The 21,947-nt window shown below is 68.6% G+C and overlaps 2 protein-coding genes across 4 annotated transcripts; one reads left to right on the top strand and one right to left on the bottom strand.

Moving 5' to 3' along the window:
- The first annotated feature begins 2,723 nt into the window (after positions 1–2,723).
- On the top strand, positions 2,724–17,486 carry CLCN2 (chloride voltage-gated channel 2). Of its 3 annotated transcripts, XM_068954448.1 has the most exons (24): positions 2,724–2,860; positions 8,121–8,277; positions 9,042–9,173; positions 9,344–9,472; positions 9,844–9,977; positions 10,067–10,144; positions 10,248–10,326; positions 11,050–11,175; positions 11,340–11,424; positions 11,562–11,663; positions 11,773–11,857; positions 11,968–12,123; positions 12,484–12,553; positions 12,848–12,958; positions 13,354–13,567; positions 13,746–13,879; positions 14,141–14,310; positions 14,439–14,544; positions 14,631–14,704; positions 15,046–15,096; positions 16,074–16,112; positions 16,345–16,449; positions 16,548–16,634; positions 16,746–17,486. In XM_068954448.1, the coding sequence occupies exons 1-24, from the start codon at positions 2,810–2,812 to the stop codon at positions 16,944–16,946; spliced, it is 2,676 nt and encodes an 891-aa protein (XP_068810549.1). In that variant the 5' UTR covers positions 2,724–2,809; the 3' UTR covers positions 16,947–17,486. The 3 variants fall into 3 exon arrangements, with proteins under 3 accessions (XP_068810549.1, XP_068810547.1, XP_068810548.1); XM_068954446.1 differs by having other exon boundaries at positions 11,399–11,663; XM_068954447.1 differs by lacking the exon at positions 15,046–15,096 and having other exon boundaries at positions 11,399–11,663.
- Positions 17,479–21,856, bottom strand: LOC138068182 (heat shock protein beta-7-like). Its single transcript, XM_068954449.1, has 3 exons — positions 19,304–21,856; positions 18,338–18,489; positions 17,479–17,946 (listed from the first exon to the last, which is right to left on the bottom strand). Exons 1-3 carry the CDS (start codon positions 19,440–19,442, stop codon positions 17,752–17,754), a joined length of 486 nt encoding a protein of 161 aa, XP_068810550.1. The 5' UTR covers positions 19,443–21,856; the 3' UTR covers positions 17,479–17,751.
- Positions 21,857–21,947: the final 91 nt, after the last annotated feature.

Raw genomic sequence — 21,947 nt, 5'->3', positions numbered from 1 at the left:
GGCGGTGGAGTGGTGCACTGGGGTGCTGGTGCTGTGCCAGCTGCCGCTGCCTGGCACCCGAGGTGGGGACCAGAGCAGCGCCGGGGCGGCTCTGTCCCCAGCCCTGAGCTGGCTGCTGGCCACAGCGGTGCCTGCCCCAGCTACCCGTCCCCGTGCTGGGCAGCACAAGGGCACGCACCCTCCGGGGAAGCGCTCCCCCAGTTGCCCCAGTACAGCCACACTGGACCTTGCCAGGCTCGCGGTGTCTGTGGGCGCCCCAGCACTGCCACACACCCTGGGGTCCCTGCTGCGGGCACTGGGGCATCTCTCAGGAAATCACTGTGCTATCCTGAGCTTGACTGGGGCAATGCCAGAGCTTTACTGAGCTATAATGAGCTGTACTGGAACAGGGCCAGAGCTGTAGGGAAAGTGCCACTCGGTTATACTGGGACAACAACAGAACTATAGTGGGACAGCATTAGGCTGTACTGGGACTATAGTGAGGTGACCCTGGGCTAGAGGTCAGGCAATAGGAGGAAGCCACTGGGATATACTGGTCCTGAGCCCTGGTGCTGAGTGGGTCTCCCACCCCACGCTGCGCGAGTGCCCAGTGCCAGGCCTGGGGGCCTCGCCACGTGCCGGGGACCAGTGGCCGGGCACCCCCGGCACAGCTGGCAGCGGCTGCGTCCTGGCACCGGGCTCCCCTCCGGAGCAGCGTGCCAGCTGCCGGGGCCGTGCCAGGAGCTGACGGGCAAGGAGGCAACTCCGTGCCCAGGCGAAACAATGAGCGGGGAGTTCATTTTATCGCCTCCTTGCCGCAAACCGGTTTGTAGCCGGCGATGAACCCTCCCAGGCTGGCGAAGGGCATATCCCAGCCCCCCGCCGCCCCGGTTGTCTTCACCCACCCTTGGGGGTGCCAACGTCAAACCGGAGGGTGGCACCCGGGCAGCGAGAACCAGCCCGTTCTTGGTCGTGCACAATCAGCCCGGCAGTGCCACAGCATTGTCTTTCTCCGCACTTCGCTCCCTGCCGCCAACGTGCCACGGGGCGCCCCAGAGAGGAGACGGACCTCGGCGCTGCCGGGTGCCCCGGCTGCCCCTGAGCCTGCCGCGGTGGTGAGACGGAGAGCCCGGAGGAACGGCAGCCGCTCTGCCATGCCGGAGCACCTCGCCCAGGGATTGCCAACGCCAAGCCCGGTCTGCGCGCCCCTCCGGAGAGGGCTGAGACGCTGCTGCCCAGCGGGTTCGGCAGCGGAGAGCGAGCTCCACCATCCCTCCCTAGGCCTGGCAGTCGTGGGGCACTGAGCAGTACCAGGGTAAGGACGTGCTCCCTGCCAGCTTTCGGGTACCTCCAATGAGTCCCCAGTGCCAAGATGCCCTGCAATCTGTGGGTATCCACAGGTTCCCAATGTGCCCTCAATGACAACGCCAGGGTGCTGGGCATCCTCCCTGCAGACCACCCAAAACCCGAACCCTGCACTCAGCCGGGCATGGCCCTAAGCCTGGGGGCTGGCTACCGACATGGAGTCCCCAGACGCTGTTTTCTCCACTCGTGATCTGCCGCTCAAATCCCCCTTGGGAGGAACCGTGCTGAGGCTGGGGAGAGCAGGAATCTGCAGGCAGTGCCAGCCCCGTGCCAGGTCACTTGTCCCCATGGGAAGAGGGAGCCGTGTGTCCCCACAAGGAGCTGCACCCGAGGTCACCCAGCTCCGGGCTCTGCCCCCTTCTCCTGTACTCACCCTCTGCCCATTGGGGCCACCCGGGGCTGCGGGCAAAGAGACCTGGCATGGTCCCACCAGGGGCTGAGAAGGTGCCAGCCCTGGTTCCACCTAAACCTGAGAAAAAACTTCTTCACTGTGAGGGTGACAGAGCATTGGAACAGATTGCCCAGAGAGGTAGTGGAGTCTCCTTCCCCGGAAATATTCAAAACCTGTCTGGATGCGATCCTGGGCAATCTGCTCTAGAGGACCCTGCTTGAGCAGGGAGGTTGGACTAGATGATCTCCAGAGGTCCCTTCCAACCTAAACGATTCTGTGATCAGTGCCCACCCGGAGGAGCTGAGTGTCCCCAGCCAACCCTTTCCAGGGCAGTGCTGCCCCATGCCAGACCAAACAGGAGGGGCTCAGAGACCCCTTCCCAGCCCTTTCCAGGGTTCAGCAGCCCACTGCAGAGCAGAGTCCTCTGCCCCATGCCTGGCACCCCATCCTCCATCCCAGCACCCCTGCCAGGGCAGTGCACCCCTGTGCCCCACAACCGGCACCCCTTTCCCCATTCCTGGCACCCTTGGCACTGCAATCCCCCCTGTAGCCATGCCTGCCACCCCTGGCAGGACAGTGCACCCCTGTGCCCCATGCCTGGCACCCCAGTCCCCAGTGGGTGCTGCTAGCAGTGGGTGCCGGTGCTGGGTGCTGCCGACAGTGGATGCTGGTGCCGGTGCCAGCAATGGGTGCTGCCAGCGGTGGGTGCTGTCGGTGGCGGGTGCCGGTGCCGGTGCTGGTGCTTGCGCCGGTGCCGGCGGTGGGTGCTGTCGGCGGCCGGTGCTGCTGGCAGTGGGTGCCGGTGCAGGTGCTGGGTGCTGCCGGCGGCGGGTGCCGGTGCCGGTGCTGGTGGTGGGTGCTGCCGGAGGCCGGTGCTGCCGGCGGCCGGTGCAGGTGCCGGTGCGGGCGGTGGCGGCGGGTGCTGCCGGCGGAGGCGGAGCGCGGCCGGTCCCTCCCCCGGGCAGTGCCCCGGGCCCGCCCCGCACGCCCGGGCGGAGCCGCCGGCGGGGCACCGGCACCGGCAGGGCCACGGGCAGCGGCACCGGCGGCGGCACCGGCGGCGGCACCGGCACCATGGCCTCGGAGAGCGCGGCGCAGCGGGCGCTGCAGTATGAGCAGACGCTGGTGAGTGCGGCCGGGCCGGGCCGGACCCCCCCCCCCGGGGGCGCACTGGCGGCAGAGGGGCGCTGGGGGGCTGGCACGGCGCGACCCCCCCGTCCGTGCAAGGTGCCCCGCTCAGCGGCAGAGCCGGCGGCCCCGGCGCGCCTGCCCCAGGCCGGCGCCAGCGCCTGGCTGTGCCCCTGCCCCCTCCGCCGCGCCCCGTCGGGCAGGGGGAGGCAGCAGCCCCCCTCGGCCCCTGCTGCCCCCGTCTGCTGCCGGCAGCAGGGGCACCTCTGGGGTGCAGCGGGCAGGGATGCTCGGTGCCACCCCGCTGGGCCGCCCCGCAGCCCCCAGCCGCGGGGGAACCCGTCCAACGCCCCTGCTGCCCTTGGCAGGATTTTGTGCATGCTCACACCCTCGTTCCCCCCCCCCCCAGGGAAGCCCCCAGCCCCGGGGGATGTTTCCTGCCCCAATGGACCCTTGTGGAGTCTCCCAGAGGCGCCCCTCTGCCCTGCACCGCTCAGGCACCCCTTGCCCCACCGCGCTGCGCCCAGCCCCAGCCCTCTGCCCCAGAGATAGCATATCTTCCCCGCCTTCAACCTTAGCCCCGTGTTTACGACTCGGTCCCGCACGAGGCCTCCCTGCTGCCCCGGTGCTGCCAAGCGGGGGTGCCCGCTGACCGGGGCAGCCTTCTGCCCTGGCGCCCGCGCCGCCCCGTGGCAGCGCAGGCGGCTCAGCCCCTTCCGCTGCCCGCGGCCCTCCGGCATCCCGGGCAAAGGTGCTTTTCCCTGGCCTCTGCTTGGGCCAGTGCCTAGCGTGTCTCAGCAAACGGGTACTTTGCCCTGGCAAAGGCCTGCAGACGAGCAGGGGCAGAAAAGTTGGGGAGAGGGGGAAGGAAGGATGCGGGGAAGGGGGAAAGCGAATGACCGCCAGACACCCCTGCCTGCGGCTGCCTGGGTCTGCAGAGAGCCTGAGCCGGTTGCTGCCAGCGGGACGTGGCACCCCAGGTGTCCTGCCAGCCTGGCACGTGGGTGCTGGGCAGCTTTGGGGGTCCCCGCTGCGCATGGCACGAGCCCTTCCTCCCCACTGCCGCACTGGGCTGCGAGGGGCTAGCGTGGGCACCCTTGGCTTGTCTTTCCAAGTGCCCAAGGCCGACGTCCGGGGTCTCGTTCAGTGGCCACCCTGTGCCACCCGAGCGCCTTTGCTCGTGGGTGTTGCATGGCTGTGGGAGAGCCGCTGGCTGAGAAAGCCGATTGTGCGCGGCGTCTCCGTGATCTTATCGGGCCTCGGGGCGTCTCCTCGGCAGGCAGGGCTGAGCCGGGGGCCAGCGCGGGGGCGTCAGCAGCAGGACGGGGGCATCGTTCAGTGGGAGCCATGGGGAAGGGGGTGTCTCTTTCCTGCTCCCCCAGCCCTGCGCCAAACTGCCCACGGTGCTGCGTCCGCTGGGGGATTGGCACAGAGGGTGGCACAGCCGGGCCTCATGGGGCCAGAGGAGTCTGCAGGCAGGGCGGAGGGCAGAGCACATGCTGGCATCGGGGCAGCCCTGTGGGGTGCAGGCAGACTTTGCCCTCCCTTCCTCCAGGCAGGGCAGCACCCGCTCCGTGGGTGCCCCAGGATGCCCATCCCCGTGGCCTCTGGGGCCACCTGGGGCTCAGGCCCCAGGTGAGCGGGGAAGCTCACCCCGCAGGGGGCACAGATGCCAGCCGGGGTGAAGTTGGGCACGGGCACCTTTCCCAAAGCCTCACACCTGGCTCCGGGGAGGTGCCGGGGTACATGCCAGGCAGGGGGGCTGCCCAGCCCTTCTCAGTGAGTTTGAGCCGGCACCGGCTCCTTCCAGCACCTGCCAGGAGGGTTTGGATCCAGCCGGAGCCTGGCATGGGCTGGCTTGAGCCTGCCAGCCCCGGGGAGAGCCCTCGTGCCTCCCTCGCTGCCCCGTGCCCACAGGTCCCCCGCTGGCGCCGGCCTCCTCTGCCCTCCTGCGCGGGAGAAACCTGCTGGCCGCGGCAAGGGTGCCCAGGGCCGCAGCAGCCCTGCCGGTCCCTGTGCCCCCCTCATGCCAGGCGGCCGCGGCGGGGAGCAAAGGGCCTCCCGGGGGGGGAGAGATTAAGCTTCACAAACTGCCCTTGTTTGCGGTGGAGCCGCTCAGGGCGATTAGAGCCCGGCTGAGACAGGCGGCGTGACACAGATCCCCCAGCCTCTCCGTCTGCCCGGCGGCTCCCGGCTCCACCAGCGCGCAGGGCTGCCAGGCTGGGGCATCCCGCTCCCCCCGGCCCCCCCCCACTCTAAGGAGCCCCCCAGGATCGTGGTTGGGGGGCACAGCTTGGCCGGCACCGCTGGTGCATCCTCCCTGCATGCCCACGGCTGGCTCCAAGGGCTGGCGTGGGAACAGGGACCTCGGTCCTCCTCCCCACCCAGATCGGGGCGGGAGGGGGCACGGGGTGAGACCCATGCCAGGCAAGCTCGGTCCCCCCGCCAGACCCGGCCCGGGGACAGGGTGGCACGGAGACGCTGTGGGGCCGAACGCCAGCACTATACGCCGGAGAGCGGGACGGCTTTCGGTGCAGCAGGTGCCATAGGCTGGCACAGCTTGGGGGGCTGCGGCAGGGGTCGTGCCGGGGCCTGAAATCCTGGCACTCGCCTGTGCCCGTGTCCCCGGGTGCCCCCTGCCAAGCCTCCCCCTGTGCCCGCTCCCTGCCCGCCCGGCACTGTGATTGTTCAGCTGCTTCGCGGCGGAGGCTGGAGTCCCGGGGCTGTTTGTGTTTGAAAAGGCCTTTGTGGAAAAATAACCCGAGCGGGAGGAGGAGGAGGAGGAGGAGGAAGGAGAGAACCCACCGCTGGCCCTCGCCGCGGCTGTGCCAGGGCTGTGGGCACCGCGCCGGGGGCTGCCCAGCCCCGGGGTGGGCCGTCAGTGGGGCGCGGAGGGCAGGATGCCGGGGATGCTGTGGGCGTCCTGCCCTGGTTGCCGCATCCCCTGGCCCCCGAGGCCCTGCGGCAGGCAGGGATCCGAAAGCGGTGGGGTAGCGCTGGCGGCAGGGATGTTGCCAGGCTGTGCCACCAGGACCCCCGGCCGTCTGTGTGGCGAGGGTCCCAGCCGGGCCAGGCTGTGCCAGAGGGGGGGCTCTGCGTTGCCAGTGCCCCCTTGTCTCCCAGCCTGCCCTCGGCTTTGCCCTGGCAAACGTGGGCAGCTGGCACTGGGCATGGATAGGGGACAGGGTAGGGCAGGGGGTGGACAACGCTCCCCCCCGAACCGGGCTAGGCTCTTTGCAGCTGTATGGGGGGGACCTGCCAAGGACCCCAAAACACAGAGGGCCCTGTGCCCAGCACCTTCCGAGGTGATGGCATGGCCTCATGCGGCGGGCACGGTGCCAGGCCGGGGGGATTAGGCCTGGGGGTCCCCTTCATCCGAGCTCGGGCTGGCTGGGGGCCGGGCAGGCGGCGAGGCCGGAGCGAGGCGGGCGTTTGGCACGGCGACAGCTCTCCCCGGGGTGCGGGGCCGGTTGTTCTTCCAGAGGAAACAAGCTTTGCCCGAAGGGAGCCTTTGAACGCCAGGCCGGGGCAGGCCCCGTGCGGCGCCGGGGTCCTCTCCGGCAGGCGATGCTGAATCCGGCCCCCCGAGGAGGCCTCTGGCTCCTTCCCCTCGGCACATTCCCGTGGGGTCGAGGGCCCAGCGAGCCGATGCTGGGCAGGAGTTTGGGGGAAAATCTGTACCAGGAGGGTGAGCAGTGGAAATGAATGTGTCCCCCCCGCCACCCTCCCGCCCACGGCTGAACTCAACCCTGGTATTAGACAGCAGAGAATCCACTCGGCGCCCGTCTGGCTGCTTTCTGCTGCTTGCCAGAGACCTGGGCTGGAGGCATGCGGGGCAGAAACGCCCCATGCCCCATGCAGTGCCACTGTCACGCTGTCCCCCAGGGCACCGTGGGGAGCCCGGCACGTGTCGGTGCAGAGGGGCAGCGCCGGCGGTCCTGCCTTTCACCTGCAGGTGGGCAGGAGCGTGAACGGGACCCAGGCGTCCGGGGCAAGCATGCGGGCAGGCAGGGCGGCTTTGCCGGTGTGCCAAGCGCGATGCCCGCCCGTCACGCTGCCCCTTCACTGGGCTGTGCGGGGAGGGCCGCGTTTGCCCCCGGCCGGGGCTCGGTGGCCACGTGCCGTGCCAGCGCGGCGTGGCGGGTGGGCAGGCCGTTGGCATGGGGCTCACGTCGGCCCGACGTGGGAGCCCTGGCAGGTGCCCCCGCGGGCCCTGAAACCTCCCTTTGTGCCGGGCGAACCGCTGGCACTTGGCATTCAAGTCGGGCCCAGGGGGAGAGCGAGGCGGAAACCAAGCAACCGAGTCCTTGGCAGTGCCCGGCAGCGCAGGACAAATGCCCCCGGCTCCGCGCCCGCCCCACGCGGGCCCGGCAGCGAGGACGGGCACAAAGAGCTCCCAGGCGGGGCAGGGGGCAGTGCCAGGGCCGCCCCGCTGCCGGGGCCAGGCCGCGTGCTGCTGCCAGGCAGGAGGGACGGAGGAGGAGGAGGACAAAGCTGCCCCTTGCACGGGGGCTGCCAGGGGTGCCCCCAGGCTGCTGTGCCCCCCGCTGCCCTCGTGCCTCCCCACTGCTAGCCAAGACCAGCCAGCTCGGTTCACATAAGGCGTGTAGAACATGTTTCCCCCTGGGGGGGGGGAGGGGATCCCAGCTGCTTTTCCAATGCTGCCAAGGGGAGACAAACCCAGACACCTCCCCACGATGGATGAAGCAGGAGCACAACCACGATATTAGCCCTCAGTGAATCTCCAGGGCCACGCTTGCCATGCTGCTGCCACCCGGAGCTCTTCCCTACCCGCCACCAGCCCAGCCTCATGTCTGGAGCACCTGGGCAGGGCCGGGGACTGGTACCAGCGGGGCGAACGCAGCACAATTGCCATTGATCCCAGTGCTGTGTTATCTGCCTGGCCTCTTCCTGCCTGGGCACGGAGACGGGCCTCCCTGGGTGCCCCCTTGGGAGGCGACGGCAAAACGCCCCTCGCCTGGCACCTCCCAGCTTCTTCCTCTGCATCCCTGGCATGGGGATGCCCGTGCTGGAGGCTGGGACGCCCGGGTCCGGCACACCTGGTTGCCCTGCCTCAGTTTCCCCACTTATAGCCTGGCACATCCTCCCCGTTCAGCTGGGTGCTCCTCAGGGCACAGGTCCGGATGGGGTTGGGACAGGGCGCGTGGGTGCTGGCGGAGGGGACGGGGGCGGGTCGCAGCCAGCACGGCACGTCCCTGCCCGCCCTGACTCCCGCGCCCCCTCCCTCTCCCGCCAGATGTATGGGCGCTACACGCAGGACCTGGGCACCTTCGCCAAGGACGAGGCGGCCCGGCTGCGGCTGCAGCAGGAGCGCTGGGACGGCGGCGGCGGGCGGCCCCGGCGCCCCTCGGAGCTGCTCGAGTACAGCCGGGGCCGCTGCGCGCCCTGCCGCGGTAAGGGTTGCGGGCGGGATGTGTGCCGAGCGTGCCCGGCCTCAGGCAGGACAGGGCACCGCTGCCCGCCTCGCCGCCCACCGCGGGTAGGGTTTCTCCTGCTGTCATGGGACGCTGGTGCCGAGGACAATGCTGCCTGCCCGCCGGGCACCGGGGACACAATGGCCCAAAATAGCTGGGCACGCTGCAGGGAGAGGGGGCCCCGGCCCCTCTGCCTGGGGCCGTGCCAGGGGCGCAGTGCTTGTAGGATCGTGTGAGTGCATGCGACTGTGTGGGGCTGTGTGTACAGCGCGTGTGAGGTTGTGGTTGCATGTAAGCCTGTGTTGTGGTGGCACGCGTGACCGTGCACATACGTGTGCGTGCACGGCTGCATGGGCTGCGTGTGTGCTAGCAGCGCGTGTGCCTGGTCTTGCCCGGCTGTGCGCAGCATGCTCTCAGTCGTCTGCACTCCATGCGTGAGTGTGCACGCTGTTGTCTGTGCGTGGTTGCTTGTAGCTGCACATCTTGCGGGGGGGAGGGTGACGGTGCCGGGGTGTGGGTTGTGCGCAGGGTAGCTTGTGCGTGTGTGCATGCCTGTGCAGGAGGTGTGCAGCTGTGCGTGTCTAGTTGTGAGCGCTTGTGCTCTGCGTGCTCGCGCGGAGGCGTGTGGCCGTGCTGTCCCTGCCAGCAATGCCCTGGGGTAGCGTGGGGAGAGGAGAGCCTGTGCCCATCCCCGGGGCGCCTGGCCCCTCGCCCCGGCCCTGAGCCTGCCCTTGTGCCTGCAGTGTGCGCTGTGCAGTGCCAGCAGTTCCTCATCTCGAAGGTGGGTGAGGACTGGATCTTCCTCATCCTCCTGGGGCTGGTCATGGCGCTGGTGAGCTGGGCCATGGACTTCGCCATCGCCACCTGCCTCCAAGGTGAGCGGCCACCAGCAGGCCCTGGGGCTCCCAAGGATGATGGCGTAGCTTCAGGCACGAGGCACGGCGCCTGGGGAGCAGTGGGGAGCACCTGTGCCTGGTGCTTGGGGCCGCAGGGCCATGCCGTGCCCCTTGCCACCCGTGACTTGCATCGCTCACTGTGCCTGCAGCCCAGAAGTGGATGTACGGAGGTCTGGACACCAACGTGCTGCTGCAGTACCTGGCCTGGGTCACCTACCCCACCGTGCTCATCACCTTCTCGGCTGGCTTCACCCAGATCCTTGCGCCCCAGGCTGTGGGTAGGGCACTGCAGACACCCCTGCAGCTGGGCTGTCCCAGAGATGTCCTTGCGATGGGAGCTGCCAGGGTGTCCTCCTGCACTATGGGGTTGGGAGTCCTGGGGGGGTCTTCCAAGGGCTATGGGCTGGTCTCCTGAGGGTCTCCCTGGGTCCGTGGGCTGGGGCTCCCAGTGCTATGGGTTGGGGGGGGCCTCTATGGGGCTATGGGGATGACCCCAGGCGTCCCCCTCAGCTGCAGTGTGGAAAGCTGTCTCTGGGGGGTCTCAATGCAACAGTGTGGGGGTCCTGGGGGTATTCCTGTAGCTGTGCATCGGGGTCCCCCATGGCCATGGGTGGTGGCTGCTGGGTCAGGGCTGTCCCTGCGGCACCAGGCTCGGGGATCCCCGAGATGAAGACCATCCTGCGGGGTGTCGTGCTGAAGGAGTACCTCACCCTCAAGACCTTCGTGGCCAAGGTGATCGGGCTGACGTGCGCCCTGGGCAGCGGCATGCCCCTGGGCAAGGAGGTGAGGGCCAGGCCCGGGGCTGGGGTGGGTGTCGGGGCACGGCGACACGGGGGCACCCCAGCCTCACGGCCCCGGCACTGTCCCTGCAGGGCCCCTTCGTCCACATCGCCAGCATGTGCGCGACGCTGCTCAGCCGCTTCCTCTCGCTCTTCGGTGGCATCTACGAGGTGAGCGGGCACCGGGCCACCAGGGAGACAGTGGGTCCAGCTGTGCCCCCCGGCAGGGCCGTGGGGGGCAGTCCCCGCTCACCCCCTGCCCCTCCGCCCGCAGAACGAGGCGAGGAACATCGAAATGCTGGCGGCCGCCTGTGCCGTCGGTGTCGGCTGCTGCTTCGCCGCCCCCATCGGAGGTAAGGCAGCCCACGGTGCCCCCCAGCCCCTGTCCCGGGGGCTGGCGCAGCCCCCCATGCCCATCCTGCCCAGGCACCTGGGCCTCCCTGGAGAAGAAACCAGGTCTCCCTGCCTGGAGACCCCCGCGGGCACCACCAGGCAGGGGTAGGGCCCTTGGAGGCCCCGGTTGGTGCTGGAGAGGGCAGCGCCGCTGCAGACAGGGGTGCCTGCGGGGAGGAGGAAGGGAGGAGCGGGCACCATCCTCCTCGAGGTGTAACATCTTGTCTTGTCCTCTCCCCCTGCCATGCTGCGCTCCAGGGAGCTCCCTGCTCCGGCCCCACTGAGCCCTGCCCGTAGGTTGGTGACATGTCTAACTCTTTCCTTGCCCTCTGCGTGCTGAGCTGCCCCGGCCGTCCATCCATCTCTCCGTGTGCGTGTGTGTGCCCCCCCACCCCAACACCATCTGCCTCTTGCCCCCTGCCACTGCTCACATCCCTGCACTGCCATCTTGCTCGCGCCGTCTTCTGCTGTCCAGTGCCCGTTGCAGATAGCTGGGGAACTGGCCATGTGCTTTGCCAAGGATCCCTGGGAAGCCCTTCACCACCAGCCAGCGTGCCTGTGCGGCCATCTGGCCCCTCATGGGCCTTGCACGAGCATGGGTGCTCCAGGCGGGAAGCATGCCAGGTGCCCACGGGGTCTGGCTCGGTTTCGCCGCCTCCCTCGTGTCCTTCCCCCGGTGCCAGGTGTCCTGTTCAGCATTGAGGTCACCTCTACCTTCTTCGCCGTCCGCAACTACTGGCGTGGCTTCTTTGCTGCCACCTTCAGCGCCTTCATCTTCCGCGTCCTCGCAGTCTGGAACAAGGATGAAGGTACTTTCTGCCTACCTGTGGGGCACCCCTGCCCGCCCTGCCTCTTCAGAGCTGGCTGCTGCCAGGGCAAGCAGAGAGTGGTGGCCACTTGGGCCCATGGGCACAGGGGACCACGGGGCGGGGGGGTCTCTGCCACCCCCACTGACCCCTGTCGTGTCCCCCAGAGACAATCACAGCGCTGTTTAAAACTCGCTTCCGCCTCGACTTCCCCTTCGACCTGCAGGAGTTGCCTGCCTTCGCCGTCATCGGGTGAGTGCGGCCGTGCACGGGCACCCATCCCACTCCCCTGCAGGACATCCTGGTGGCCACGGGGACCCTGCTCCAGCCGGGCTCCCCTCGGCAGCGGTAGGGTACGGCGTAGGCGCTCACGCCGGGCCTGTGCCCAGGATCGCCAGCGGCTTCGGGGGCGCACTTTTCGTCTACCTCAACCGCAAGATCGTGCAGTTCATGCGCCGCCAGAAGACCATCAACCGCTTCCTCATGAAGAAGTAGGTCCCTGGCAGCCCTGGGGACTGTGGTCATCACCCTGGCATGGTAGGAGCGGGGAGGTGGCAGGTGTTGGGGTGCACTGGCATCACTCTCTTGCCACCCTGCCAGGCGCCTTCTTTTCCCTGCCCTGGTGACACTGCTCATCTCCACATTGACCTTCCCACCCGGCTTCGGACAATTCATGGCTGGCCAGGTACCCACAGCGCCCTGCACCTGCTGTGCCCACCGTGGGGCTAAGGGGCAGCACAGCAGCCCCCCTGCACAGGCAGTGCCTGCCCCCGCCTCACCCCTGCCCCTCGGCAGCTCACCCAGAAGGACACCCTGGTGACACTGTTCGACAACCAGACGTGGGCCAAGCAGGGGCTGAGTGAGGAGTTTGAGTACATGGGCATCTTGGAGGCTTGGCACCACCCCCGCTCCAACATCTTCGTCACCCTCATCGTCTTCATCCTCATGAAGGTGCGTATGTCCTGCATGTGCCAGTCCAGGGCACTGGTGGGTGTCCTCATGTGCCATCAAGGAGGCGCTGGCTGGGTGTTCCCAGCTTCCATCAGAGAGGTGCTTGCAGGTGTTCCCAAGGGCCAGCTGCGTTTCCCCAGGTGCCACCAAAGGAGGCATTGGCTGGGTGTCCCCAGGTGCCACCAGGGAGATGCTGGCTGGGTGTCCCCTTGGAGGAACCAGGCTGCCCCACAGCACGGTGCTGTGCCCATGTCTTGCTCTGTGGCAGGCAGCGCCGATGCTAGCTGGGGGGCACGGCTGGAGCTGGCGGGAGGCCTGGGCCGGGGTGCCAACTAACGCATGCCTGTGTCCACTGTGCAGTTCTGGATGTCAGCCCTGGCCACCACCATCCCCGTGCCCTGTGGAGCCTTCATGCCCGTCTTTGTCATCGGTGAGAGCCTGCCACCCCAGCACGTTGCCCACCACTTGGGCACACGGGAGGAGGGAGCCCATCGGCCTTGGCCCCATGTTGCAATTCATGGGGCACTGAGCTGGGCACGGGAAGAGTCGCCCTCCTCCGTGGGTCTCTGTGGGTGCCCTTCCCCTAGCAGCTCCCACAGCAAGAGGGGCACAATGTGGGTACAGGAGAGGCTGGGTTGGGCATGCGGAGAGCCCGGTGGGCACCCTGCATCCCTGCCCGGCCCTGTGGACCCCCTGCCTGCTCCGAGCCCTTTTCTGTGGGCAGGGGCAGCCTTCGGGCGTCTGGTGGGCGAGAGCATGGCGGCCTGGTTCCCGGACGGCATCCACACCGACAGCAACACCTACCGCATTGTGCCAGGGGGCTACGCCGTGGTGGGTAAGCACTGTGCCCACAGGCCAGCACAGGGAGACCATGTGCCCGCTGCACCGCTCTCTGCTCCAAAAGAGCCCAGGGGAGTGTTTCTGGGGCTTGCACAGGGCTGGAGCAGTGTCTCAAGGGATTGGGATGACCCCAGGGCAAGGGATGTTCCCAGGAGGTCCCAAAGGCTCGGGTGTCACTGGAGCTAGGGGATCTCACAGGCATGGGGGTGTCCACAGGGCTTGGGGTCTCGCTGGCGATAGGGGATCCCCCAGGGATGGGGATGTCCCCAGAGGTCCTCAGGGGTGTCCTCAAGGTCCCCCAGGGACAGGGTAGGAGGACAGCCCCATGAGTAGGCAGGCAGGGACCTGACGGGTTGCCCCTGTGTCTCTCGGGGACACGCACGGGCACAGGGGCAGCCGCGCTGTCGGGCGCCGTCACCCACACGGTGTCCACGGCCGTCATCGTCTTTGAGCTGACGGGGCAGATCTCCCACATCCTGCCCGTCATGATCGCCGTGATCCTGGCCAATGCCGTGGCCCAGAGCCTCCAGCCCTCCCTTTACGACAGCATCATCCGCATCAAGAAGCTGCCCTACCTTCCTGAGCTGGGCTGGGGGCACCACGAGTGAGTGCCACCCCTGCACCTGTCCTGTGCCATCCTCAGCAATGTCCCCAAACCCCCAGCCAGCCCTGACATGGCCCTGCTGGGCACAGGCACCTTTCCCGACCCTGCGGCCGCTGTGCTGTGGTGGGTGGCTTGGCTGTGCCTGTCTGTGCTGAGGGCACTGTGTCACCCCGGGCAGGAAATACAACGTGCGGGTGGAGGATATCATGGTGCGGGACATCCGCTATGTCACCCTCAACTGCAAATACCGGGACCTGCAGCACGTCCTGCACAGTACCAAGATGAAGAGCCTGGCACTGGTGGAGTCAGCCGGTGAGACATGGACACGGGGACAGTGGGCACGGCACAACCGCCACCCTAGGGTGGGCTCCTCTGGGATGTGCACAGCTGGGCACAGTGGGGCAGGCAGAGGGTGGCATGACTGCTTGCCTGGGGTAGGCATGGGGCTGCTTTCTGGCATGGCCATTGGGGAAACTGAGGAACGGGGGGAAGGCATCCAAGCCCCACTTCCAGAAGCTGGTGGCTTGGTGCCCAGGGTGCATAAGGCCAACATGGGCCCCTGGCTGCCGCCAGAGTCCATGATCCTGCTGGGCTCCATCGAGCGGGCGCAGGTGGTGGCCCTGCTCAGCCACCAGCTCAGCCGTGAGCGACGGCTCCAGGCCCTGCGGGAGAAGATGCTGGCAGAGCAGGCGGGCACTACCGAGGACGGGCACCAACTCTCCGATGCGGGTGTCCGCTTCCAGGTGAGGATGCTGGCAGGGTTCGGGCAGCCAGCCTGGTGCTGCCACCCTGCCCGGGGGTTGGGGACCGGATGCTGGGAGGTGGCCCAGGGTGCCAGCTGCCCATCCTGACATTGTGCCCCCTCCCGCAGATCAGCACTGAGGCGTCGTCCTTCTCCCCCACGCGTGGAGGCTCCCGCAAGCCCCTGAAGCCGGCGCTCAAGCGGGTGCCCAGCAGCCTGGCGGAGAGCCCACCAGGTAAGTCCGGGCCGTACCTGCACCTGGCCCCCCAGGGCCCCTAGGGACAGTGCCCCACGGGCCTGATGCACTCTCCATGTCTGCAGCGGGCACCACCGACCACACAGGCATCGCCCTCAAGAGCCTCTTTTGTGCCAACAATGCTGCAGAGCCTGCCGAGGTGAGGTGCCCTCCCTGCCGGCCCTGCCCTACCCTGCCCATCCCTACCCTTCCCTCCCTGGTCCTCTCCATCCCTGCCTGTCCATCCCTGCCCATCCCTGCCCGGTCCTGCCCATCCCTCCCTGGTCCTCTCCATCCCTGCCCATCCCTCCCTGGTCCTCTCCATCCCTGCCTGTCCATCCCTGCCCATCCCTCCCTGGTCCTCTCCATCCCTGCCTGCCCATCCCTATCCATCCCTGCCCGGTCCTGTCCATCCCTGCCCATCCCTGCCCGTCGCTGCCTGCAGGCCCCACCGCCTGCCCCATGCCCTGACACCTCTGTCTCTCCCCGGCGTGGTGCCAGGCCCAGGGCACAGCCCAGCGCAAGGCCAAACACGTCCGCATTTCCATCTTGGTAAGCTACAGCCAGTCACAGGCTGGGCACAGCTCCTTTCAGCCAATCAGAGCCCAGTCTGAATTGTCTCAGCCAGTCAGGGGCCTGGCACAATTCTGTTTGGCCAATCATGTTTGCCCTGTGTGTGCAAGCCAATCTCTGATGGACCCGATTCTGCTCCACCAATCACAACACAGCCTATGTCCTCTGTCACAAATCTGCTTGGTGAATTGTAAGGTGACCTGCATCCTGTCAGCCAATCGTGGAACTAGCCCCACATTGATCAGCCAATCATGACACAGCCTGTGTTCTCTCAAGCAGTCACAAACCTGGCTTGACTGCTTGACCAATCATGGCATGATCTGTGTCCGCTTTACCAGTCACAGGCCGGCTCCTCTCAGCCAATCATGGACCTGGCCTGCTCCCCGCCTGCTCCCCGCCTGCACCCTGCTTGCACCCTGCTCCACCCCACCTGCTCCCTGCCTGCTCCCTGCCTGCACCCTGCTGCACCCCCACCTGCACCCTGCCTACACCCTGCCTTCACCCTGCTGCACCCCACCTGCTCCCTGTCTACACCCTGTCTGCACCCCGTCTGCACCCCACTGCACCCCACCTGCTCCCTGCCTGCACCCTACTTGCACCCTGTTGCACCTCACCTGCTCCCTGCCTATGCCCTGCCTGCACCCCACCTGCACCTTGCCCACACCCTGCCTGCGCCCTGCCCATGCCCTGCTTGCACTCTGCTCACACCATGCCTGCAGCCCACCTGCACCCTGCCTGCACCCTGCCCACACCCTGCCCATGCCCTACCTGCACCTTACCCACGTCCTGCCTGTGGAGTGCATGCACATTGCCCACACTCTGCCTTCACCCTGCCCGTGCCCTGCCTGCGCCCACCTGCTCCGTGCCGGCTCCCTGCCCGCGCCATGCCTGCACCCTGCCCGCTCCGTGCCATCCCAGTGCCCTGCCAGGCCTGCTCACAGCCGCCTCTTTTGCAGGAGGATCTGGACCTGGGTGACAAGATGACCCCATCAGAGGTGAGACGGGGGAGCTGGCAGTGCCACTGGGCACCCCTGCCCCACCGGGACCCCGGAGGTCCCAAAAGGTGCCGAGCATGGAAGGGAAGGACTCTGGTGCCCCCACAGTGCTGGGTGCCTGGTTGGGGGGGGGGAGGTGCCCTCGCTGGAGCCCCCTGGCACAGGAAGGGGGCAGGAGGCTTCACTCCCTGACTCTGTCCCCCTACCCTGCCCCATGGCCTCTGCCCCCCAGGTGCTGGAGTGGGAGGAGCAGCAGCTGGACCAGCCCGTGGACTTCAGCAGCGCCAAGATCGACCCCGCACCCTTCCAGCTGGTGGAGCACACGTCGCTGCACAAGGTGCGCCCGCGCCGGGCACCCGTCCCACGTCCCCACCGTGGCCCGGCCAAGCCCCCTGCACCGTGGCCCTCGGCCGCTGAGCCCCCTCCCTCTTGCAGACCCACACCATCTTCTCGCTGCTGGGCCTCGACCACGCGTACGTCACCAGCATCGGGCGACTGGTGGGCATGGTGTCGCTCAAGGAGGTGAGCGCGGCACGGTGGCGGGCGCGTTGCAGGGAGCAGGCAGACCTGGGGCGCCGCGGCAGCGGGCGCTGCGCGGAGCCGCCTGCTCACGGTGCCCGCCGGTGCCCGCAGCTGCGCAAGGCCATCGAGGGCTCGCTGACGGCCAAGGGGGTGAAGGTGCGCCCGCCGCTCGCCAGCTTCCGCGACAGCACCACCAGCGCCAGCGAGCCCGACACCACCGACATCCGCCAGCTCTGGGACCGCCACCAGCACCACCCCATGCCCCGCGAGGCCGGCCCCGCCGACGAGGCCGCCCCGGACAAGAGCCAGTGAGCCGGGGACGCCGGCGTGCCCGCTGCCACGCTGCGGCACGAGGGTGACGCCGGCACGGGGTGGGGGGCCAGGGGCTGCCCCCCTCCTGCCTGCCCCATGCCCGCCCGCACGGGGGATGCCTTCAATCCAGTGCCAGTGAAATGCACCCCGTGCTTGGGGGCTGGCTGTGCCCGGGGTGCCCCCCTGCCTGCCCAGGCCCCCCCCCACCGCCACTATGCCCACCTCCCTGGGCTTCCTACTTCTCTACCTCTGCCACCCGCCAGCCCAGTGCCCCCCAGCGCTGCTCGCCCCATGCCTGCGAGCCCACCCTTGGTGCCCCGTCCCCTAGGGTCCCCCTGCCCTGGGCAGTGGTGTGGGGCAAAGGGGCATCAGGCTGGGGGCGCCCACGGGGAGCGTGTTTTACCCCTCCCCAGCACCCCACCCCCTGCAAAGGGGGTGGGGGGTCTGCCTGCATTTCTGCTGTGTGCCCAGGTCCGGGCCCCTCACTGTGTAAATACAGAGATTTTTATATTAATTTAATTAAAGGACTTTATAAAGAGAGCCGTCAAGCCGGAGCTCTGTGGCAGCCCCGCGCCCTGGGCACGGAGGGGCTGGTGCTGGGGACAGGCACAGCCGGGGGCACCAGCGCTGCCGGGGGCCCCTTGCCCACGCGGGGGCTCGGCCACGGCGCCCGGCACACGCGACGCAGCCAGCATCACCGAGGAGGGGGGCGAGAAGCCTTTATTGACCACGCGGAGGAGCACGAGGCCGTGGGGCAGCGGGGCAGACCCCCGTGCCCGGCCGGCTGGCGGGGGGCAGCGCCCGCTCACAGCGTGGCCTCGCTGCGGTAGAGGGGCTGCGGGGGCTCGCCGGGGCGGGCGCCGGTGCCGGCGCGGCGCGGCGCCGTGATGACCAGCGTGCCCGCCTCGGTCAGGGCGCAGGTCGCCGACAGCGGGTCCGTGTCCTCGGGCAGCTGGCACTTGTGGGTGAAGGTGTCACAGACGGTGCCGTCCTCGGCCACCTGCGCGGAAGCAGCACCGGCGCCGTGGGGCACAGGACCCGCTGCCACCAGGGGCATGGTGGCCACCGGGGCACTTCCCAGTTACCCCAGGTCTGGTGGGGGGGGCACTTCCCAGTTGCCCCAGCACCAGAGTGGAGCACCATGGGGCAGCTACCAGTTACCCAGTGACATCAGGGAACAATTCCCAGTTATCCCAGGGGCAGCTCCCAGTTGCACCATTGTCAGCAGGGGAAGTTCCCAGTTGCTCCACAGCCAGCGGAGGATGCAGTTGGGCAGGAGTTCCCAGTTACCCCATCGCCAATAGGGGCAGCTCCCAGTTGCCCTGAGCAGGGGGACACAACGGGGCAGGAGCCGCCGGTTACGCCGTTCCCGGCAGGGGCTGCCCGCTCACCTTCTCGGCCTGGATGGCGACGTGGCAGTTGGACATGGTCACCACGATGTCGGGGGGCTCGAACTGGCTGACGTCGGCCACCACCTGGTAGGTGTCGCCTTGGGCCCGCACCCAGGTGCCCAGGCTGCAGGGGCACACGGCGCCCGGAGACCCTGCGGGCACTGCGTGAGGGGGCTGCCAGGTGGGGGCTGGGGGGCTATGGGGGGGCACAGGGAGGTCGGCAGTGCTGGGAAGCAGCGGGCCCTGGGGGAGCTGGGGGAACTGGGGGTAACGGGGCACTCAGAGGTCTGGGAGCACTGGGTTGGGGGGGGGGCCCTGGGGGCAGCAGGGGGACTGGGGACACAGGGGACTGGGGACACAGGGGTGGCCAGGAAGGTGGGGTACTGGATGTAGTGGGGGGGGGGCAGGAAAGTCTGGGGGGGTGCTGGGAGAGAAATGGGGGGGCAGAGGACATGGAGGGGTCTGGGGCACCAGGGGCCTGAGCCCATGGGGGCATCCGGGGAGGCCTGGGGGTTGGAGGGGGGGGGCGAGGCACTGGCAGTGGGGAGGGATGGGGCGGGGGGGGCTGGGGACACAGGGAGGTGCAGAAGGGGCTTGGGTGGGTGGGTGAACGGGAGGGGGCACAATTGGCCTGGGGACAGCAGGGAGCCTTGGGGGACCTTGGGGGGACATAGAGGGTCTGGGGAGGGCAGGGGGCTGAGGGGACACGGGAGAGCTGTGGGGTGCAACAAGGGCAGTTGGGGGCTCCCCCCACAGCCCCCCAAGTCCATGCCACTGGTCGAGAGCAGCACAGCAGCATGTCCCCACGCCGTGCTCGGGACAGGGCAGCTGGGTGCAGCGAGCAGGGGGAAAATGGGTGCAAAAGAGGGGATTTTTTTTTCCCCCCCCCCCCCACCTCCCCTCCTTTGTGCAAGGCAAGTAACCGACCACCAGCCCCCCACCCCCACCCCCCCCCGCCCCCGGTACCTGGGTACCCGAAGGTATCGTGCGCCCGAGCGCCGAAGGGGCCGTGTCGCCGGTCGCCCTCGAAGCGGGGCTCGCCGGCCCCCGGGCCCTGGCTGTAGGTGCTGATGCGCTCGGCGCGGTACGAGCTGAGCGAGGCCATGCCGCTGGGCCAGGCGGGCAGCGAGCCCCCCGCTGCCCCAGCTGCGGCGAAGGGGAGGGGGCCGGGCCCAGCGCCCGCAGCCTGCAGATGCCCATAATTAGCCCGGTAGCCGCAGCACGGCCACCCCGGCCCAGGAATGCGAGATAAGGGCTGGGGCCTCTCCGCTACCCTGCGAGGCGGCGGCAGGGGGGAGACATGCAGGGGGACATGCCACCGCAGACAGCCCTGTGACCCCTTCCTGCACCGGGCTGCCCCAGCCGGGCAAAGGGTGCCCCCGACCCCCAAAAGAGGCACCCGGCGAGCTGCTCACACGACGGACTTTATTGGAGGCCTGGTGGGACGGAGACAGGCTGTGTGGGGCACGGGCACCCGTGGCACCCCACGGCACGGCCCCCGGGCAGGGGGCTTGGGGCAGCTTGCCACACAGCCCCCCACGGCACAGGGCACCCAGCACCTGCTGGCTATGCACACGCGGGCACCCACACATGCACACACACGCATGTACACAGACGCTCACAGGTGCACCCGCACACCCCTGCACTCACACACGGTGGCACACAGACACATGTGCACACATGCACAGACAGGTGCGCGCACACACACACACACACACACACACACACACACACACACACACACACACACACACACACGTGTGCACATGCATACATGCAGGTGCACGCATGCACAAACACACACAAATGTACTTATGCACGCACATACGCAACACATATTGCAAACACAACACACAAACGTGTTCAGACACATATGCACACATATGTAAACACAAAGGTGCGCGTGCATACACGCATACCTGCATGCACACGCACGCACACGCACGCACACACACGCACACACACACACACACACACACACACACACACACACACACACACACACACACACACACAAAAGCAGGCCCCCCCCCCCCCCCCGACCTCCAGCAGGTGCCCCATGCCCCAGAGGACTCCCCTTGCCCCGGGCGGGTGCCCTCCTGTCACAGCGCGAGGGGCACGGGTGCTGCCCAGTGGGTCAGGTCAGAAAGGGGCCAGAGCACCGGGGTTCCCCTGGTGCCGTGGCTATGGCACCCCTGCACCAGCCTCGGTGCGCCCCGCCCCCCCCCCCCCCCAGCTAGCCCAAAAGTGGCTGTGGGTGTTCATGAGCAGCCATATGTGTGCATGTCTGGGGGCATGGCTGGGCCAGGTGGCAGGGAGCCCCTCACCGAGGTGTCAAGCCTGCCTGCCCCACCCCCCACCCCCCCCCCAACATGCCCTCCCTCCATGGCATGGCCATGCAGTGGGGTTGGGGGGGGGGCCCTCTTGGCACCCCACGGCAGGGAGAAGGAGGAGGACCAGGTGCCGTGGAGGTGCCTGGCACAGGCTGGTGTGGGGGCAGCGAAGGCTGGGCAGCCCCTGGGTGGGCAGGGGAGGGTGCGGGGGGCCTGGGCGCAGGGAGCCCCCAGCCTCGGCATGGTGGGGGGGGTGGGGAGCAGGGCCCGGGCCCCCGGGAGCAGCATGCAGAGCCTGGCGCGGGCGGCGAGCAGCCCCGCGAGAGCGAGCGCCATGCGGGACGGGAGGCAAGCGGCGGCGAAGGAGGGCACCCCTCAGCCCGTGCCCGGACACCCGGCGCGGGGTGGGCACCCTGCCACCCCCCCCCCCGAGGGCAGAGCCGGGGCAGGCGGTGGCGGGCGGGGGGGGCGCTGGGCAGCCCTGACCCTCCGTGTAGGCACTTGGTTCCCTGCTGGGGGTGAGCGAGGCGGGGACGGGGACGCACCGGGACCCGCTGCCCCCCCCACCCCCAAACGCCCGCCCGGCGCCCACCCCTAGTCAGCACCCGCGTGGGAGAAACACCAGGCATGGGGAGGAGGGGGTTCGCCCGCGGGGGGTTTCGGGCACGGGAAGGGCCCCCGCTCCTGCTGCTGGTGGCACAAAGAGCCACGAGCCACCTGCTTGGGGGGGGGGGGTGGTCTGTGCCCACCCGGTGGCCACCCACAGCCCCTTGCCCGCTGGTACGAAAGCACGGGAAGCGCCGGCCGGGCACAGCAGCCCAGGGCTCAGCGCCTGCGCCGGCACCCGCCAGCCCCGGGCAGCGCGCCCCCCGCGCCGCCACGCACCCCTTCACAGTATAAAACTCAGTCCGATAAAAGCCGGCCGTGGGGGGGGGGGGGGGGGGATACCCGCCGCTCCCCGCAGGATCCCGCGCGGCCTCGGCGCCGCAGCGTCGGGAGCGCGCGGGCAGGTCTGCCCCGCGTGGGCTGCTCCAAGAGCGGGGACGAGGGGCGCGTGCGATCAGCCAGCCCCACGCATCCGGGCGCCGTCAGTCTCGGGGGGGGGGGGGAGGCGCCCGTGGGGGCGTTGGGTTCGGCCCGCTCCCCCCCCGCTCCCAGGCTCCTCGCCGAAAGCCCTTCCAAGCTGCCCCCCCCCCCCCCCCCCAACGCCACGGCCCCTTCCCGGCTCTCATGCAAAAAAAAAAAAAAAAAAAAAAAAAAAACCCGACGAGGGAAAA

Source organism: Struthio camelus, chromosome 9 (assembly GCF_040807025.1).
Source record: "Struthio camelus isolate bStrCam1 chromosome 9, bStrCam1.hap1, whole genome shotgun sequence".
NCBI classification, from domain to species: domain Eukaryota; kingdom Metazoa; phylum Chordata; class Aves; order Struthioniformes; family Struthionidae; genus Struthio; species Struthio camelus.
The sequence above is the reverse complement of the archived record's forward strand: the minus strand, read 5'-3'. Positions and strand labels throughout refer to the sequence as shown.

Excerpts from the sequence above, each read along its gene's own strand:
- CLCN2 (XM_068954446.1), top strand. The coding sequence starts at position 2,810 with ATGGCCTCGGAGAGCGCGGCGCAGCGGGCGCTGCAGTATGAGCAGACG. Across the intron at positions 2,861-8,120 it reads TGCAGTATGAGCAGACGCTG|ATGTATGGGCGCTACACGCA; the intron begins GTGAGTGCGGCC and ends CTCTCCCGCCAG. Across the intron at positions 13,880-14,140 it reads GGCACTGGTGGAGTCAGCCG|AGTCCATGATCCTGCTGGGC; the intron begins GTGAGACATGGA and ends GGCTGCCGCCAG.
- LOC138068182 (XM_068954449.1), bottom strand. The coding sequence starts at position 19,442 with ATGGCCTCGCTCAGCTCGTACCGCGCCGAGCGCATCAGCACCTACAGC. Across the intron at positions 18,490-19,303 it reads CGATACCTTCGGGTACCCAG|GGTCTCCGGGCGCCGTGTGC; the intron begins GTACCGGGGGCG and ends CAGTGCCCGCAG. Across the intron at positions 17,947-18,337 it reads TCGCCATCCAGGCCGAGAAG|GTGGCCGAGGACGGCACCGT; the intron begins GTGAGCGGGCAG and ends GCTTCCGCGCAG.